This window comes from Falco naumanni, chromosome 14 (assembly GCF_017639655.2).
Source record: "Falco naumanni isolate bFalNau1 chromosome 14, bFalNau1.pat, whole genome shotgun sequence".
NCBI classification, from domain to species: Eukaryota; Metazoa; Chordata; class Aves; order Falconiformes; family Falconidae; genus Falco; species Falco naumanni.
The window spans coordinates 21,158,396-21,177,951 of NC_054067.1; the positions used below are offsets into that span (position 1 = coordinate 21,158,396).

At 36.2% G+C, this 19,556-nt stretch overlaps 1 protein-coding gene across 3 annotated transcripts in view; it reads right to left on the reverse strand.

Annotated features, from left to right (window-relative positions):
- The window catches only part of LOC121097573 (connector enhancer of kinase suppressor of ras 2-like), a 210,165-nt gene extending 190,968 nt beyond the window's left edge, over nt 1–19,197 (reverse strand). For all 3 annotated transcript variants that reach the window (XM_040614696.1, XM_040614697.1, XM_040614695.1), the window contains exon 1: nt 18,866–19,197. In XM_040614696.1, the coding sequence (XP_040470630.1) occupies nt 18,866–18,932 (67 nt within the window). In that variant the 5' untranslated portion in view covers nt 18,933–19,197. The remainder of the gene's footprint in view (nt 1–18,865) is intronic.
- Between the last annotated feature and the right edge of the window lie 359 nt (nt 19,198–19,556).

The following is a 19,556-nucleotide window of genomic DNA, read 5'->3' on the forward strand; positions in this document are numbered from 1 at the left end:
GGAATTCAGGATGAGCAAAAGCAGACATTTTAGGAAGAGAACATAAACATCAGTCCACATTTTAGGCAGTATTTTGGGATGCTGTTTCTTGCGTTTGAAGTACCCTCTCTTCTGAGACAAAATGTACTGAGAAACAAACCCTTGCAACTCTTACCTGTGTAAAACAAACAAAATAAATGTCTCATGGAATCAAATTTGATATAATTTTACCACACACACACCCTTGCTAACTTCCATTTTCCTCTGATGTAACACTTGAAATTGAGCAGTTGGTTAAAAATTAAAAACTGAAGTGAAAATTGTGAAACACAGGTATAATGTGTCAGTGTTCCACATTCTAACCATGCCTTTTAATTTTGTAGCAACCATTAGTGGTAGGGCTGAGAAATGGTAGAAACCTGAAAAAACTGACAGAATAATTTCTTTTCTTCTTTTTCTTTTCCCCTGCTACCTATAAAAAGCAAAATAAATGTGTAAGATTATATCTGCCAGGAAAAAATAAAATCAAGAGGGAGAGATGTGATGGAAATTCCTATAAAATCTATTCTGTGATTAGAGGTATCATAAAGCTTATGAAGAAACACAGAGGATTGCCTGGAGTTTTCTTACAACTCAGAGTCATCATCACATGGTGGGGCAGACAGTTGTACTCTCTGAAACAGCAATTTTTTCCAATATATTTATCATAGCAAAAGGAAAAAAAATATTACATTCACTTTTTCAGTTAAAAAAGAGATAGGCTGGGGAGTCTGTTTGGAACTGAAATACAAAAAATAGTGCCTTGTCTATTCATGAATTAATTAAAATCTATAATGCAGAGAGTATCAAAAGTGAAATAAGCAAACTTTACATATTCAGTTAATGCCTATCTTTGAGTGTACTTTCTATGTCTTAAAGGTCTGTACAGTGCTGAACTAAAAGAAATCAAACATAGGAATTTTATCTATTAAATTGCTAAAACAAATATTCTTGAACATAGGACTGGTTATGAAGAGACAGTTCTTGCTTTCCATGTTTTAAGATGGGAAATAAGAGAATGAGAAAAATGCCAAGTTTCTTAGCAATATGAAGCAATGTACCCCTGCAGTGGTTTTGGACATTATCCATGGCTTTAGTTCTGGAAGTTCCACCCCTATAATTAATCTACAAAGAAACCATTATTTTCACCTTCTTTATGGTGATAAAAACTGTTGTTCACTGGAAATATGAAAACAACCTGATATCCTTGCCCCAGGAACAAAGTTTCCCGGTTCTATTTTACCACCAGCATAAATATGTCACTTCAAAAAAGGCATGCAGATCTCACATGGGTCTCCTCTCCCACATCCACGTGGCGTGGGGGCTCCAGCTACTGCTGCGATCTCAAGGGTGGCACCCCAAGCAAAACATATGAAAGGCTGTAATAACATACCTGTTTATGCTTCAGAATTCAAGGATGGAATTTGTGATAGTGTTAGATTCTCAGTGTAGAAAGGAATACTGGAAGTTTGGCTGAAGAGATATGCTATCCTATTAGAAGAATTTTTCTGCCTAAAAATCCAGTATTTCCTTGCACAAAAGGAATATTAAAAAGGAAGACTAAAGAGTCTAGACAAAGATGATGACAGTTCAAGCTTTTGTATGGTCAAGGGAGTTCTATGGCTGAAGATTCTTCATTTTGCTGTAATTCTCCTTTGTAGTACCTACATTTATTGGGTTACTGTACACGGTGGTTAAGGAAAGATTTTTTGTTTGGTTTTGGTGTTTGATCTTTGCATCTTCTGGTTTTGAAAATTATCAATATTCTAGGCCAATGCTTTCTACATAATAACAAAGTATGTTGCAAAGACCCAGCTATACCTTTCCAAAAGAGTTGGCTGTTCAAACACAATGTTCCAGAATTGTCCATCTGTCTTATTTGATGTCTTCCTCAGCCAGCTCCTCCTCCTTTCTGAATTTCATGCAGATGTAATTTTTTTTTTTTTAAGGATAACATCAAAGAAGCCTGTATGCATGTCAATCTCACAGTGATACTTAGCACATTGCTAGCGTTTATGTTATGTAAATGTAAGAGAATCACTATTTGAGAAAAGCTGCTACAAAGCAGGTAGTGATTTAATGAAAAGCACAAAGATTGAAAGGGGTTTGCCAGAGCCCTGTGTGATGTGAATGTTAAGTAGCCCGCTCACGTCATCAGCTTCCCTGCTGTACTTTCCACTCTCCCTCCTTTTCCAAGCCAATTTGAATACAGGAAACTGCGTGCTAAGGAAAACCTTCAACTAAATGTGTAATCAGTCTAGCCACAATCAATGCAGCACAGTTAATAACTTTTATTAACTGAATTGGCTTTTCTTTTTTTGCTGTATCTGCATCTCTTTTGAGACTGGAACGTGTAAGACATTTAGAATGTAGTTACTTTTGGAAAACTGCATTTATACAATCAAAGTTAAAAACAAGGCTATTCTTTTCAAGGGGAATGTTCAGGTAGTATATATCTAAACACCACAAGCATATGTCTAATGCATAGTTTAACATGCAAGTTTAGCTCTGAGGATCCGACTCTTCTCTTGAAGCAGTGAAAATGTGAGCTAATGCAGCTGAAAAAACTTTTACTAAGACTGTAAAACGCCTATTAAATGAGAGTTTGCTGGAGTCAAGGAATTTCTGCTCAAATCAGTCATGGGATTACAGCCAAGCTAAGCCTATAGGTGTCTAAAGGGACACAGGAACAGACAAATAATCAGCACAAGAGCTTTTTAGGTTCACAGAGCCAACACAGTTTTTTGGCTCAGCAAGCCTACAAATTTTACCTTAATTCTTTTTCAGAAAGACAGAAAAGTGCCTTTGCCATTGGGGCACTTCAGTTCCACCAAATGCTATTGATTTTTTGGGTTTGTTTGTTCATAGACACTAAATAGTACCACATTCTAGAAGTAGACACGTTGATTTAAGTGGACCATTCAATGCATGTGCTGTTGATGTCACCTGTGGGTGAATGAAGTAGTTTTAATTATCTGATATGAAAAATTAAAGTGGATTTGCCTTTACATGTATAAAAGAGAATTCCTTTTGTTTTTAAACCAAATTGTTTTTGTTAGCAATACAGCATAAATCCATTAACAGTTGGATGCTGTGATTCATAATGAAAATGTACCAGTAATTTACATTGGTGGGGTGATAGGAGAATGAAGTATCCCTGTAAGTGCTCTTTTTCTTATATACACACTGTCATTAGTGAAAAGTCCATTGTAACTGCTGCAAAGTTAAATTGCCTAACCTGTTGCATTGTTCAAAATACATGAAACAACAAAGCTGAGCATTTAACACTGGGAAAAGTAGACTGGATAGTTAAATATTTCACTTCATTAAAATCTGTTTTGGCACCACATGACACAGGAAATGAATGTTTTTATAGAATTCTCTGAGTTTTTAATCTAGTAGTCTTTCTTTAACATAAGTAAATAGACTAGTATTTAAATGCCTTTGTATTCCAAGGGATTTGAACTCCCAAGTGTAATTTAAGCCATTTAAAATTAATAAATATTTTATAAAAATACAGAATATATCATAGTATAATTACTTAAGATATCTTGCCCAGTATCTGAGAAGTTTTCTATAATTCTTAACTATTTCTTTTTTAGAAAAACTTCATTATCAAGAAAGAGGATATCTACCCACATACTTTTGATTTGTTTTGTCCTATCACATCTTCTTGTTGTCCTCACCATCCTTCTCAGCCTCATCCTAATATAAATCAAGGAGCAAAGTTGCAACACTTTAATTTCAAGCCTGATAAGATTACGTTGTTAAATATTGGTAGTATGTATTTTTACCACTAGATTTTTTTTTCAAACACATATTTCTGCAGTGGCAAATTTCAGCTGAAGCCAATGGACACTGATTTCTAACTGCTATGTAGAATTTCAGGTTTCTTCCTGACTGACCTGCTTAAAATAATTAGCTTTTTCCTTATGTTGAACTGACAGCTACCTGAGAAACAGCAGGCATTCTCAATGTTAATAATGATATGCAGCCCAAGGCTTTTTTCTTTAAATTACTAGCATAAAGAAGATTGCAGCAAGTCATATTTGTTGAATAAATTTTGAAGATGATTTAGCTTAATGGAATCAAAGACGAAATCAAAATACACACCAAAAAAAAGCAACACAGAATTAATATTATATATTCCTGTAGACTCTGGTTCACAAAGTACTTGGCTTATGATGACCAGACTAATGTGATTTTGCTTCCATAAATGATTCCTGGCTAATACTTGGGCATGAATTACTATGTGACCTATCAAAGATAGCTGTAAGAGTTGTTTGGCCTTAGACAAGAAGAAGGTTCTCCATCATGGCATGGAGATAACACAGTATCACTATGTGAAAAATCATCAGATGTATGTATTACTGAATCAAGATTCATTTTCATCCTGCACATACTCATAATAAGAGGTACTCCCTTTAGTAAACTAGGTTCCTCTCTAAGTGCCCAGGGAGTGGAAATGACGGCCACAGCAGTGACTCCCTCAAGGTATAAGGGAAGCTAGGAAGACTTAGCTACTCGTTTGTTAGTTCCCCAGTCCACTAGACTTCTTGTCAGACCATAAAAAATACAGCTGCTGTTCTTTCCCTAGATTACATTACCTTATGTACCCACTTACATCTTCTAAGTATACACCTGAGCATTTGCACCAAATTTTACATCAGTACCTTTGTACTAAGTAAATCCGTACTGTCTTGACATTGCAGTGTAGTATGAATCCAGAACATACACACGTTTAGAAAGGAAGACAATTTACCACACAAAAATCTGTGCAACATAAAACATTTTCTGAAAATTAGTTTTGACAACAGGTACATAAGTTATTTTCTACTTTGAACATGTTTCAAAATAAGCAAACTCAGTAACCTGACAAGCATTGCATATGCTTTCAGAAAGCTGTGAGGCATAGCAGGGACAGTAAGGAGCTTTCATTCAAGAAGAAAGCACATGGAGCAGTCCTTCTGAAGGCCTGGATTCTATCATTAAAAAGACATTTTTGTTGTATTTCTGTAACAATTAGATAATGATTCCCAACCCATATGCTTGTACCAGATGTCTGACCCTTCACAGGCCAAATCATATTTATTCCTTCAGACGAACCATTTCATATTACTTAATAATAATAGTCAAGATCATTATTTTGATTCTCATCACTTCAAATCCAAACACAGCAAATTTGATGAATAATATGCTTCAAATTTTTCCCTTGATTAATGGACTAAACGTGTCCAAAAAAATGCTTCAATCTTGAAGATGTGATTTCCCCAGTGAAGACATTGCTAGCCACATCTTCTTTCCTGGAGCAGTTTCCCTGCACTGTGAAACAATGGTTGTGATTCTGAAGTGCAAGCAGCCAAAAGGAAACTTCCATGTGCCACAGATGCTGACAGTAATAAGTACCATTTCTCTGCATTTCACCCTGCCTCAAGAGTTGTTGCGCTTGAAATACTTATTACCTGTAAAGCTCAGAACCTTTATCTGCATCATATTTGGTTTGAACTTCTCATATCTCTTTCAGTCCCTACGAGCTCTGCCTGTCACTGCAGGCATTCTCTTTAGCAACTCAAAAATGCCCCAAGCCATGCAACAGCAGAGTTTTGTGTTTAAATACTGCTATATGGGAGACACCAGAGCCTAAAAAAAGTTAATAGTCCACAATACACGGTTGCCATTAGGCTTTGATAGTGAATATTGCTTTGTGCCAGGTTACCTGATCTGAAAAGGAAAACCTAACAAACAGCAGGGTGCTGATAATGATCCTACATTTGTATAGTGCCTCTCATCTCAGAAGGTTTAAACTCTGTTGTAAAAGCTGCACAAGGACAATACTATCCTTAACTGAAATGCCAGCTGCGAACTGAAATGTGATTGTTGTTCAAAACAGAAGTGAACCATGCAATACAAGCAGTGAGAACAGACAGCGCAATCTACCTTCTAGCTTTCAATAGGAGTGGATGAGGATACAAGTTTTAACACCGTTCAAAGCATTTTGACTGCTTTCTATCACGTCAGTCTGTTGGAATCTCAGTTTAGATCATGTTACCATGTACTTTCATCAGGATAAAAATGGGAATGACACCATGATGACTTGGTTTAAGATGGATTTATAAAAATTATCAATTTCTGAATCATAAATACTTTTACATTAGTGTATGCATTTCCAATCCGATGTATCTGCAAACCAGTGCCAGTGCCTCTGCATATAAGCAGTACTTTTCACTTTCATTAAAAATTGCAGTTGTGCAATTCCCTATGTACTTTTTATAAGAAGTTATCCCTGCATTTGCCCAGAACTGCATTAGACTACTATGTCTTCTTTCGAAGGATTTCTAGGTAGTTTCAACTCCTATATGAGCATACTCCTTGTCTGTAAGAACTTACTGATTTTTAGAGTCAAATGAGTTAAAACACTGGAGTGGGAAACAAATTGCACAGAGGCAAAATGGAAGATAATGAACATTGGAAATAAGCATGGCTTTAGTAAATGTTGCTTCTTTGCTAGTTCCTAGTTGGTTCTATCAAGAGAACTCTTTGTAGAGCAATATAAATTTTAAATCAAAAAAAGAGAATGTACCAGTGCATGACCGTACTGTGATCTAAAATGTCCCACAAGAATATTTCCTAATTATACTGCTTGATCAGTTTTATTACCTTAGCCAGAACAGCCAGTCTGCAAGAAATACTGACACTTGTATAAAGAATGGTATACCGTAATAATGGATTTATTTTTACATAGTCATCTCTCATTTATTAGACTGACTTGTGGACCAGGTTTACTTGTATGAGATTCAGCTCAATTTCTATTAGCTTTAGGATATCTATTGCAGAAAATTTATAACAAAACATGCTCTTCTTGTTCTGTTTTACTGTACAAGTGGTTCTGATAGTCATTTGGATTGAAAGCAACACAGATGATAGTGCATCCACAGTTTATAAATATTACTGAATTTCTAATTTTTCAGTAAAAATCTCAGATGATGCCCCTTTCCTAAGATTATTACAGATAAAGAGACTGTGGGATGGACCTTAAAGAAGATCACATGCTTTCTTCAAAAACACCATTTCCAATAATTTTGAGGCATCACTTTAATTTATCTCAGAGCATCTAGACATGTAAATCAAGTATGTTGAATAATCTTGCTTACAGAAAGTGCTAAGATGACTTTTAGACCAAAATAATGTGAAATAATCTTATCCTCAGACTCCTCTGTACTTCTTGGATGCAATTTGGAAACCTTGTTTATTTTTAACTCTCCAAAGAATCACAGTTCCTGTTTCAAAATATTCTAAATATTCAGACCCTAAAAAAGGGTCTGAAATTGGCCAATATTTTAACATATCCACTAAACAGTTCTTTTTTTCTGAGAAATTTGTATTCTTTCTCTGCACCAGAACCAAAAACTGCAAATTCTGTTATCATTTAGGTAATACTTAGATGGTAGCTGTGGAGTAGGGAAAGCCACTGGCTCCATAACATTTAGTGATGGTCTGATAGACACAAACAATTCATTCTAGTATATCTTGAACTCCTACAAAATCATAATGATTATGTTACTATTTTATGTAATGTATTAATTTTTTATATGATTGTGGCCTTCTCTCAGTCATCTTTATGAAATGTTCTTAACAGCATGAAGACATGTGGCTTGCACAGATAATGTTAACTCAAGTTTGCATGAATGCCTACTAGGGTTAACCATAGATGCAGTTTATTTGCTTCTGTTCTTTCACCATTGTTGTTTGCTTCATTATGAGAACAAATTCAGGCTGTTCCAGGATAGCATTAACATGGCTTAACAGCAAGCTATACAGTCTAATTTTGCCAGTGACACTGTTCTTTATGTGACAGTTTGCAAGCAAAGATTGAAATATGATTTCCCTCAAAAGATGGGATAATAGTGAGATTTGAAAGAATAATTTTTATGAGAATCCCAGCGATTCAAACCAAGTATGACATTGGATAGTAAAAAAAAAAGGAGGGGGCTGAATAATTTTGTATGCCCTGCAATCAGCAGGCCACTCACACATTACACAGAAGAACCAGACGGCTTTGGTTCACAATTAATTTCTGCCTGGACATATGACATGGAAGCTGGAGATCTAGCAAAGACATTAATAGAATACTTAAATACCTTTGAAAACCAATGCCTTTGAAAAAATTCCAAGGTTATGTGGAATTAATTAATTCCAAATGCCAGGATTCCTCATACATCAACATATTTTATTGAAAAAGTTGTTCATAAAAAAAAAAAAATGAAATATACAAGATATTTTAAGAATCAAGCATGCTATTTTTACACTAAAGGACCGCATAAGGGAGACCTTATCGGTGCAATAACTACAGAACTACCTTTAGATACATAAAAAACATGAAACTTAACAATGGAGAGAACAATCTAAGAGCAGCCCACAATAAACTGGGAACAGGAAAGCTTTTCTTCACATTCTAAGTGATACTGATGGCTTTTGGAATGAATCAGAGATTGAATTAGAACACTTTTATTGAATGATCATTTGAGCAATTTGGTTTCTAGTTAAAGTATTCCCTCAATGCTGATATGCAAATAATGATTTCTGCTGCTGCCACAACAACTGTTGATGATTTGTCCCAAGATTTATCAGAGGAACAAGAAATAGCGAATAAAATGCCCCAGTGTACCTTTCTTTCAGTGTGTGATGGTTGCCGTAGCATATTCCCTACTTGATGGTTGCCGTAGCATATTCTCTACTGGTTTTAAGTCCACTTTTGAAAGTCTTGAGAAGTGTTTTCCTCTGTTTTTTCTGAGAAAATTACAATTATTTAAACTTATCCTTTAACTTTATCTGCCTTTTTATTTCCTATGCAAAAATTTCCTGCCTCTCTATTTATTGTTATAATTTGTCTGTTTTATTACTTAGATAATTATTTGTGGTATTTTTGATGGATTATTCACTAGCTCTCTCATTCTCCAAAACTTATTTCTGGAAAAACAGCATCTCTGAGCTACTGCACTAAGTAGATCCATTTCTTTTTATATGACATTCAAGTGGTGAATATTCTAAACTTCTCTTACACTACTGTACCTGTTCCCACCAACTGCATGGTTCAAATGCAAGTTTTGAATTGTTTTTTCTCTGCTTTGAATGTCTTTTTCCTCTGTAAATCATAAAGCTGTTGCCTGCACAACTATGGAAAATTCTCAGTGGGGTTTGGCAATGAACAGTTAAAACCTCTTGACAATGGGCAATTAAAATCTGTTCTTAGTGTTCTGCAATTTAGGACATTTTCAGTATAAGCTCATTGTTCATGCTGAGTGATCAACAACAGATGCCTACTTATGTCTTTCCTGGTTTCAGGAACGTGCCCACCACAGCACATTCCTATCTAGTATAAGATATGCTCCTATCCACTGCAAAGAATTCTGTAGATACCATTGGGAAGACCTCTATGTCTTCCAGAGAAACAGCATTTCATAGTCTGAAAAAGAAGTTAGAAGCACCCTTGAAATTCCCAGTAGTTTTTAATGTAGAATCAATGAAAAATCAATATAATGAAAAACAATCTTACAGCTGCACTTTAGAGCTACCAGAAGTTGTACTAGGATTCTTTAAGCAGGTGTTTTTCACCTTGCTCAAATTAATCTGAGGCTGTTGAAATGGTAACTTTTTATTTATAAATGACTGTTTTGATGGAATTGCACACATTTGCAACATACAGAAACATTCCCTGTCTGCCAAGCTTGAGATCAAAACTTGCTGATATATGTCACTTGGTTTCTATGTGCTTAGTATGGACAAAACCGTGTTATTTTGAAAAAGTAGAAATATTTGCATGTCAGGTCAGACAGCATGTACAGCTGCTGAGCTTTCTGTTGTTTACTATACCGCCTGAACTCTGTTTTACAGGACAGTAAAAATTCCCATGCAGGACTGGACACGGATGGGAGAATACTGGGGAGAGGGGAGGAAAGGATTTATCACCCCCACATTGTTTCTTTGACTCTTTTCTCTCATTGCTCTCCCTTGGTTACCTTCTTCTGAATTTTGAATGCAGTTAACTTCCAAATTACCGCAACCCTCTCTGAGATACTTAAGGTCAGAGCTAGAATTTTTTAATGTTAAATGGATGATGTCACAATCTGATGCTTACTCTCCATCTGATTATGAAGAAGGCAAGAAACATACTGCTAAAGAATAATATAAATAAACAAGAGAAGAGAGACAAAAAGGGCAGAGGGGAAGCTGGTGGAGAAAGACAGCTATAACTGCTCTTCATTCAAGTGATAATTGCTGTGTCTGAGTTGTCAGGCTGATGAGACTACTGTTTATCTGAACTCAAAGGTAGTTTTCCATGTAAACTAAAAAGCAGACGTGTCAGATTAATCCTTTCTATAGTTGTAGTAGTTTCAGTACAGTTACAGAAGACACAATTTATGCCATAAGAACTGAAATCTGTAGTTTTTCTAGGCTTTGTATAATGTCTAGAATTAAGAAAGCGGGAATGTTTTCAGGGAATAAAGCTGAATGTATATTGTAAAATTACTGTCTGTTACATTTTTATTTTACACATGCCACCTACATTATAACTAAAATGCACCACAGTCTTTTTATAATTCATTTTTACTGGAAAACAGTTCGTGGAGAATTTGAGTAGGAAAAATCAAACATTGCATTGGCTTTGAATTCTTCTGAGTGCATGGTTACAGAAGGTCAACAAGGACACTTGGGAGCTGATTGAGTATTAGTTAATCAGAAATAATTTCATTTTCATTTGTCACTAGAGCTCTTCACAAATACAATCTTATAATTTTTTTCCTCTCTCTAAGTCCTATAATGGTAACTCACAAAGCATCATCTTTCCAACTCCTGTCATCACTGCAATGGCATCAGGGAATATGGACAAGTTTCATGTCTAGTAAAAAAACTAAACTACAAAAGCAGCATTTACAAAGTTGTTGTGGGGGGGAGAGGATGAAAGTATATTCTTGCTCCGCAATATTCTATACTATTGTAGTTTATTGAGTACCATACTTCATTTAATATCAATAGTGTCACTGATTTCACCAGCAGAACTACAACCTCCATTTCTGTCAGCGTGGCAGGACAGCTGTTCTCAAAAACAATGGCATTAAAAGGGTAAGTTCTTTCCTTTTTAGCTTTTAAATCTTTGTAGATGTTAAAAAAATTGTGCAAAACACCTCAGGACAAATTATAACATACTTTTTACTTCCCTGGCATATGCAAGCATTGTTATATTTATTGTGCCTCATGCATTTTTTCCTTCATTACAAACAGAAATGCATGACATTAAACACATCAGAAAGAGATGTATGGAAAATTCATTAAGTAGGACTATTTCTTTACTCAAGCACATGAAGTGTCCATCTGACCCACAGCATACATTTAGGAGACTACCTTGAGGACAGCCTGAATGCAGGCAGCTGCCTTCCTACTAGTTTTAAGACATAGCAACTGGAATATAACTTATCCTATACTCCACCATCTAGACAGTGTTTTTCTAGCATGCACTAAAATGTTTGTAATGTATTTTTCTGCAAAGCGTAATGTTTCTACAACTGCTTTCCAACTTAAGTAATGAGAAATACCGTAACACTGAGGTGTTCTGCTACTTTTCTAAGTCATATAAATTTTGTAAACTTGTAACTCCAAAGTGTTTCACACAGAGTTCTCCATGTTATGGTACATGTGCTGATGTCATTCCTGCTAAAGCAAGGAAAAATTTAGAATCTGAAATTAGTAGGGCAAGAAAGTATTGTCAGGAAAGAAACCATGGAAGTATATTATGGCTCGGCAGGATCCAGTATCTCGGCAGGATCCAGTATCTTTGCAGTTTCTTGACAAACAGTGCCTCATTTAATGTGATCTGAAAGTGTCATCCACAAGATCCAATTCATTCTGAATTTTCCTTCCTAACATGATACATTGTGAAAGATCTGGAGAAGGTTGGTGTCTTCTGAATTTGCATTGCCACTCTGTCCTTTCTATAATGGTCAGAATTTAAAGAAAGTTGAGGATTTTGCATAATGTCTCTTAAAAAAGTATGGTCAGGTTACAAGACACAGTAATACATGACAATTGTATCTGACTGCCTATATTAAGGTTCAAGACAATAAAGTAAATTTCTTTACATAATGACCTGGAAGATTAGTTACGCTTGATAAATGTGACTTAAGAGACATTCATTTAGCTCAGACTTTTCTCTGCAAGCAGAATTACATTTCATTAAAAGGTCTGAATGTATCTGCTTTATAGATAGGGAAATTTTAGAATATATTCCTAAACCTCCAGATAATAAATACAGACCATTAAATTGCTAAATGTTGCTGAAATCTTTTATGGAGATAGTGCTAATCCAGTCAGTTCTTGGAAGATATATAGACCAGTTTCTAATCGGTCCTCAAGAAGGTGCTCATAAAAATGAGGTAATAGTGAACAGGGATGTAGAAATACCTTGGCCAAATAGTTTCCGTAGAATATTACAGCCAAGCTTGATATATGGAGGTCTTTTTACAATACTCTACTCAGATTGTAGGTCAGCTTGCCACAACACTGAATATGGCTGCATGGTTACAGGGAAGGCAGGGGATGGAATAATGGACTCAGCACATTGTTTCATTGTCTGTCCAGACTGCCAGTTACAGGTTGAATTAAAAGTTATTACAGTTAAAGCCTTGAGGGTACCTCGTCCTAGTTAGCCTGCCAGTCTTCTGAGCTCCATAAGGTATCTTAACCTCTCAGATTGAAAGGAATGGGGCTGAGAAACGGGTGTGTATTTGCTCCTGGTGCTGAAACTCTGATGAATACTGTGTCTTCTGCTCTCAGGAGGCTATGCTGTTAGCTTCTTATCAAACACATTAAGATTTTTGAGCTTTAGACATTTGGAACAGAGTATTGACTTGAATACTTTGTCTCTGAGTTGGTTTTCACTAGAGTAAAATATTTTCCCTGCTGTCTAAACATTATATATATACTTTTATTACTTACAATTTATAGTCAATATTGACTGTATTTGCTTTCATTTTCCTTGTGTACAGTAGGTGATAGCAAAAATATGACTAAGCTTGCCAGGACTTTTGGCCAGTAACTTTTATAAATACTAATTCTTAGCTATATGCAAATATTTTAAAAGAAAATGAGAAATATAATTTAAAGAAAATCAAGACAATGGAAGGTAAATTAAAAAATTACAGAGAAACTAAAAGATTAAATGGAAGAGAATAAAGCAAAACCCAATGTACCCTCATACCATATTTAATCATCATGAGAGAGCAATTTGTCTGTGCTAGATTTCCTTTCCAAGAGACAGTAAGCTGAGATCTTGAACTTTTAGGTTACAGTTTGTGTATGATTTTTTCATATTGTCTCCTAAATAAGTTGTAGTTGCTCCCCTATTCCAATCTTCTCCTTGGCATTAGTATTCAGAATATCTGAAATGCAGATTCATCCCAAGTATCTACCTATGTCTGCAGCTAGGATAATCTTCTCACACAGGTGTTCTGGAAAATACAACCCATGAAATATCCAGAAGGAAGCTAGAGCTATAATCTCTTTGGGACCATTTCACATGCTTCAAAGGTGAGGGTCATACACATGCAAGAAACCGTCCCAAGACCTTGTCTGAGCTGGCAAAAGCCTTGAGAAGACATTAGGCCATTCTGCTGTGGACAGGCTTGGTACATAAACCGTTCTGGAGGGACATTTATCTGAGCTCTTCTTGGTTGTGTTTAAAACCTCCTACAAAGGAAATGGCCAAACCTGCTCAGACAGTTTTTTCCAACACAACTGTACCTAATACTGGGGACCTGTTTCTTTAAATACGGTCTTAACCACTCATATTGCAAAGTAGTCAACTCTGAGGTGTGCTCTGCTGGCCCTTTTAAAGCAAATAGTTTACAACATTCAACAGCTGTTGCCAAAATGTATTACTAACAAGTGTTACAGCCTGAAACTTGTAAGAGGAATCGGAGAGGAATTGCAGAGAATTCTGATTCAGTGACTTCCTAGTGACAATTGTTAATGTGGTACTAGTGGAACACTGTAATCCAAGAGCAAGCCACAACAGTAAATTGCTTGTTTCAGTTTTGAAATCGGTGATAGTAGAAAGAAAATGATGAAACCTTTACTTTAGAACTACTTGAAAATTCAACGTTAATTCTGAAGGCGTCTCTATTTGTGGCTCTCAGTTCTCTACCAAACCTATTTGTCTCCAGACAGAACTGAAAAGATGTTATAAAACCTACATTTTTCTAAGTAAGATATGACCTTGGTTATCTACTCAAGTATCAAATTCTATCTTGTGAAGTTGAGTTCTTGCATTATGGGATTCTAAGGTCATGAAGGGGGATCAAGGAAGGTGAGCATCATCCAGCTCAGCACCTATAAGGCTGCTTTTGCAGTAGATCATCATATTTAGCTGTATTTCCAGTACACTCACTCTAAGATTTTATATATTACATTCTGTAAATAGAGGAGACTCCCTGGTTATGACATATTGCTACAGAACAGGTAGTGATCTAATAAAAAGCAAAAGGAGACTAAGAAGGGGTTTGCCGGAGTCCTGTGTGATATGAATGCTAACAAGTCCACTCACGTCATCAGCTTCCCTGCTCTCGGCTCCCCCCACCCTCCCTTCCTTTCTCTTTTATGAGCCAGCTTGAAATCAGGGAATTACATGCTAAGGAAAACCCTTCAGCTAAACATATAATTATTCTGCACAGGATCAGTGCAGCACAGTTAATAAGTTTACCAACTGAATTAATTTTTATTTTTTCATGTCTGTATCTCCTGTTGAGAGTGAAGAAATTCTAGATTTAAAGGAGAAAAAATGGCTTGCAGTTGTGAAATGAGTATCTAAAGCTGAGCGTTCATTATGAGAGAAACCTCCACTGCAGGCTGTTGGCAGACAAACCTTACTGTCAGTCCCCAAGATTTTGAATAACTGACTCCATGTGGAGTTATTGCTTAAGATACTTCAGAAATAACTGATTTCCTACTTTAATTTTCAGCTGTTTAATAATATTCCGTTCTTCAAAAGTCACAGCTGTAGTCATTGCATTATATTTCATTTCAATTCACCTGATTGTTCTGAGAAGTTAGTATTTATTTGGACAGGGATGTCACTTCACTGTAAATGGGTTCACATTTTGAATGACCTACTTGTAAACTGCTTCACTTAGGAAGCACAAAATCTTAAGTGCTGTTATTTGCAAAAGTACAGAGGATACCTTTTAGACTGTACTTACAATGAAAACACAAACTATCATGTTTTTATTAATTCTAAGTGCAAATAAGAGTCAGACGTAAGACCTCATACCTCCCCTCTGTGCCCCCAAACCCCCAAATTCTGTACAGGATTACCTTCTGTAGCGCATGCATGCATACTAAAATAGATGGCCTTCGGTTTAGAAGTGCTCACCCTGATAACCTGTTTGCAACTGCAAAGTGTCACAGAGATTCACAGGAAGTTTATACACCAAAAAGCAATCAAAGTCTCCAGGCAGAAGCATTACAGATGTAAATATTGACCTGTAATTTGTCATTTACACATGTTAATATGTTAAACTTCATCAAAGGAAAAAACGACCACGTTAGAAAACTACTCTATTTCTTAATTTACTTGCAAGCTTTATGGGTAATATTCGTTTTCCAACAAATCTGAGCAAGGCAAAGTTCTTTCTTTTAAAGTGCTTTTGGGGTCTGGTGCTTTTGGTATATATTCCCAGGAAAACATTTAAGTTCTGTAAGAAATGGGTACATACTGGGAGAAATATGTGCTGGTTTTCTGAAGTGAAAACCATTTAGAGAAATTTAAAATTTTGGAAAATTCAGGGAAAAAAAGAATAGTGCCTGAAAACTTATTAAAAATATCTTCACAATTCTTTCTGCTCCTTCGAAAACTTTATTTTTAACCACAGTGCCTTCTGCTGTGTATTTGCTAAACTTTACAAAATATTTTTGTATAAAGATAATTTCTTTAACACAAAGTTATCTAGAGCCTTAAATTCTAGGTCCTCTGTACGCCTCAAGAATCAATTTCTGAAGACTTGTATGGCCTTTTCCCGGTTGCCCACAGATTCATTTCCCAAGCTGAATTCCAGTTGAATGCATTCCTGAGAAAGGAACTGTGGAAAAACACAAGATGCCAACTTGTCATAATAATGTTCCTTAAAGCCCTACCAATTTTTACTTTTTTGGCAAGTAACATCTCCTTAAGGAAAACAACAGAAGGGTGTCTCCTCTTGGTTGGGGCTTAGGCTACAGCTGCTTCTGATAATAGCACACTGTAACCAGGACGCATTCTGGGTAGCCAGGTCTCAAACTATTAACATAATTTCCGTGCCTTTCTTCCATCTTCTCTTCAATTATTTGGTGTTGCTGGTACTCACTGCTAGTTAATTTCAAAACATATACTTTGCTAACAGCTTTAAAAAGTAACTTATGATAGCTTAAATAATTAGGATAAATTCAAGTTAAAAATGCATATTACTATCATTTCCCTATGAAATGTTAGAATTTACAACCTTTACAAATAAAACTAAATGACTACATATTTTTAAGCCACAAAAAAAGTTATAGTACACTTGCAATATTTGTTACTCTGTTTATTAACATGTTGCTATCTACAGTAAATATTCCACAGGTATATAGTGGTAATTTTTCTAAAATGTCTTTACTTTATCTTTTAATGCTGTCAGAGAAGTGTACCTTTCAGTATAGAAGACATATGTAAAAGCTACCTTATCTATCACTTGAAAATTACTACCCATGCAGACCTTTGACCTCTAAAGCATTAACAACTATTTAGCAGAATGACTATAGCTAATGGAGCTGACATACAGACTGTATTTAATTTACAGGCAAAGAGTGGCCACAATTTGGCGATTTTTGTAAAATAAGGTGTTTACAAGTAGTTTTAAACTAATTCTGGTATGTTTCCATTTGTGTGTGTGTTAGGTCTTCTCTTTGGCTACAACTGAAGCAGGCATTTATAAAGGTAAACACAGATAAAAAAGGGGTTTGTAATATTTGCATGGCAAAAAGGGACAAATAGGCACCTTTACTGTTTGTGGATCTGTAGCACTCATATTACCAAGGAAAATACCTATCCTGTAAATACTTCGATGTTCATTGCATTGTACTTACTTATGCTCAAGCCCAGAGGCACACAACTGACAATACTGTCTACTCCAGACATCCCTATGGATGCAGTATGCAGTCATGGTATAGAAATTTAACTGTAATACATTTAAAAACCTTTTGTTTGTATGACCTTCTTGCTTCCCATGGTACGCACTACATATGTTATGGATTACCCAGGATCTAATTAGTTTACATCAAAAAGGATAAAAAAGTAGCAGGAAGTATTTTTAAATTTAGCAATAAGTATTATACACATGTTGACATTTAGTTTACATTATAATTAGAATTATGAATTTAAATAGCATAATGATCTGTCCACCTCTAAAACCTTTTACGTACTGAAAATAAAGGTGTGGATCAGAAAACTCTCCTCTGCACATACATTAGGATTTGATTTCAAATGATAACATTGGAGTATGGGAATGGTTTCAGCATCCATCCTGATGACCTGCTTAAGACCTCCCAATTAATCTGAGTTCACAAACACCTGAGAAACAAACTACATACATTCCTCTGGATACAATTGTTTCATAATACGGTATGTTTGCAAAAGATCAGTTTGCTCATAATTGCAATGTGTCTGATGAGCCCCTAAGCAGCCTAAGTTCAGTTAAGTATGGAGATGTACCTCAGCAAAATGAAATCAGAACCATTCCATTATTAACGATAATACTTTGAAAGCTTTAAGATATTATAGTGGGCATCCAATTCAAGCCTCAAATAAGTTCAGTAATCACATTAAAGAAATTATTTCCATAAGTAACGTAGAAACAAAATTTGCACCTTTTCTCCTTATATAATGGAGATCCTTTGTAGCAGAAATTATTTGTCTCCAAGACAGACAGCTCATCAGAAGCAATGTATTAACCACACTAATGCATCCTACTGCGGAAATACATTTTTCCCCACTCTGGAGAAATATAAACCACTTATCATCACGAACAATTCCTCACCCTCCCATCCAACCCAATCTGTTTGCAGCACAGCTGAGCATTGTAAGGCAAAACATGTCACAGCTTACGGCTGTGTTGTGAAACTGTGAATGTGCAGGGAAATCATCATTGCTGTCAAGTTATTGGGAAGAGTTTCCCCAGCCAAGCTGTGCTCTGCCCTGCGCGTTCCCCCCTCGTGCACCCCACGCATGGCACGGGCTGCACTGTCCACGGTACCAGCGACAGACGGGGACACGGGTGCGTTGGACACAACAGCGGCGCGAGCAAGAGCGGCTGGGAATTCTGAGGAAATCGGGGCATGTCACAAAAGGAGCAGAATTCCTCAATCCAGCTACCGGTACCTTATGCTTCTTGTGGTACCCTAAACTACACACGAGTGCTGCACAGCCACTGCATCAGATCACCTGATATGAGCAAAACAGACCTAATCAGGGCAAATTTAAAGCAACCAAACATAATAACGTTACACTGTGCAATGCATAATGGAGCTATGAGACACAAACACTTTGCGTCTGCATTTACCAACAAATGCATTTGATTCCTACTCAGTTCTCGGCACAAATTCCAACAACACGCTGCACAGCTTAAACAGCCTCTCTCCTCAGTCGTGTCTTTAAAAACTACTGTGCAAAGCAGCATACAGATTATTAAAACTGAATAAACTCTTCCCAAAACAAAGAATGCAAGAACAGATATGTAAATTGCAAGGATCCAAAGTACAGACAATACATGGTAATAAATGATCGTACCTTTCATCCAATCCACTACTTGCTTGGGCGTCCACTTGCTAATAGGTTCCATAACGAGAGCCATCATCAGATCACTTTATCATTCACACCAAAATCAGAAAAAGGAGAGAAAAAATGTATCAGAGCATGGCTGAGCTAAGAGAGCTGTAGGATTTTACAGTGCAGTCCAAAGAAGATGATGCTTTGTCCCTCCAGGTTTCTCCTGCACTGATTCAGTAATGTATAAAATTACACTGCTTGATCAGCTCTGGCACCTCCCCCACTGCACACAGCCTGCAACACGCTGGAGCACAGAGCCAGGAAATGGTGCAGTACGTATAGACTTACTTACAAAAGCCTCTACCCAGTGATCTACTTATTAGACTGGCACAAATATAAAATTATATTACACAGAGAGCAATTCAAGCTGGAGCCATTCCAGATACTGAGTTTTAAGGAGCTTTATTCCAACAAGCTCTGGGATCTTCATCAGGGAAAATATCACTACTGTAACTTGATAGCAGATTGTCTTGGCTTCATTGTGAATATGCTGACTGTCGCTCAGTTTAAAGTGAAGATAGAAATATCAGAATATCACTTGGCATCTGGCAAAATGCTGAGCATCTCCATCTTTACAATACAAAATGTTGCTGGAGTCTTACACTATATAATCATGTAATTCAGAATGTCAAACACAGTATAAAAAGTCTTA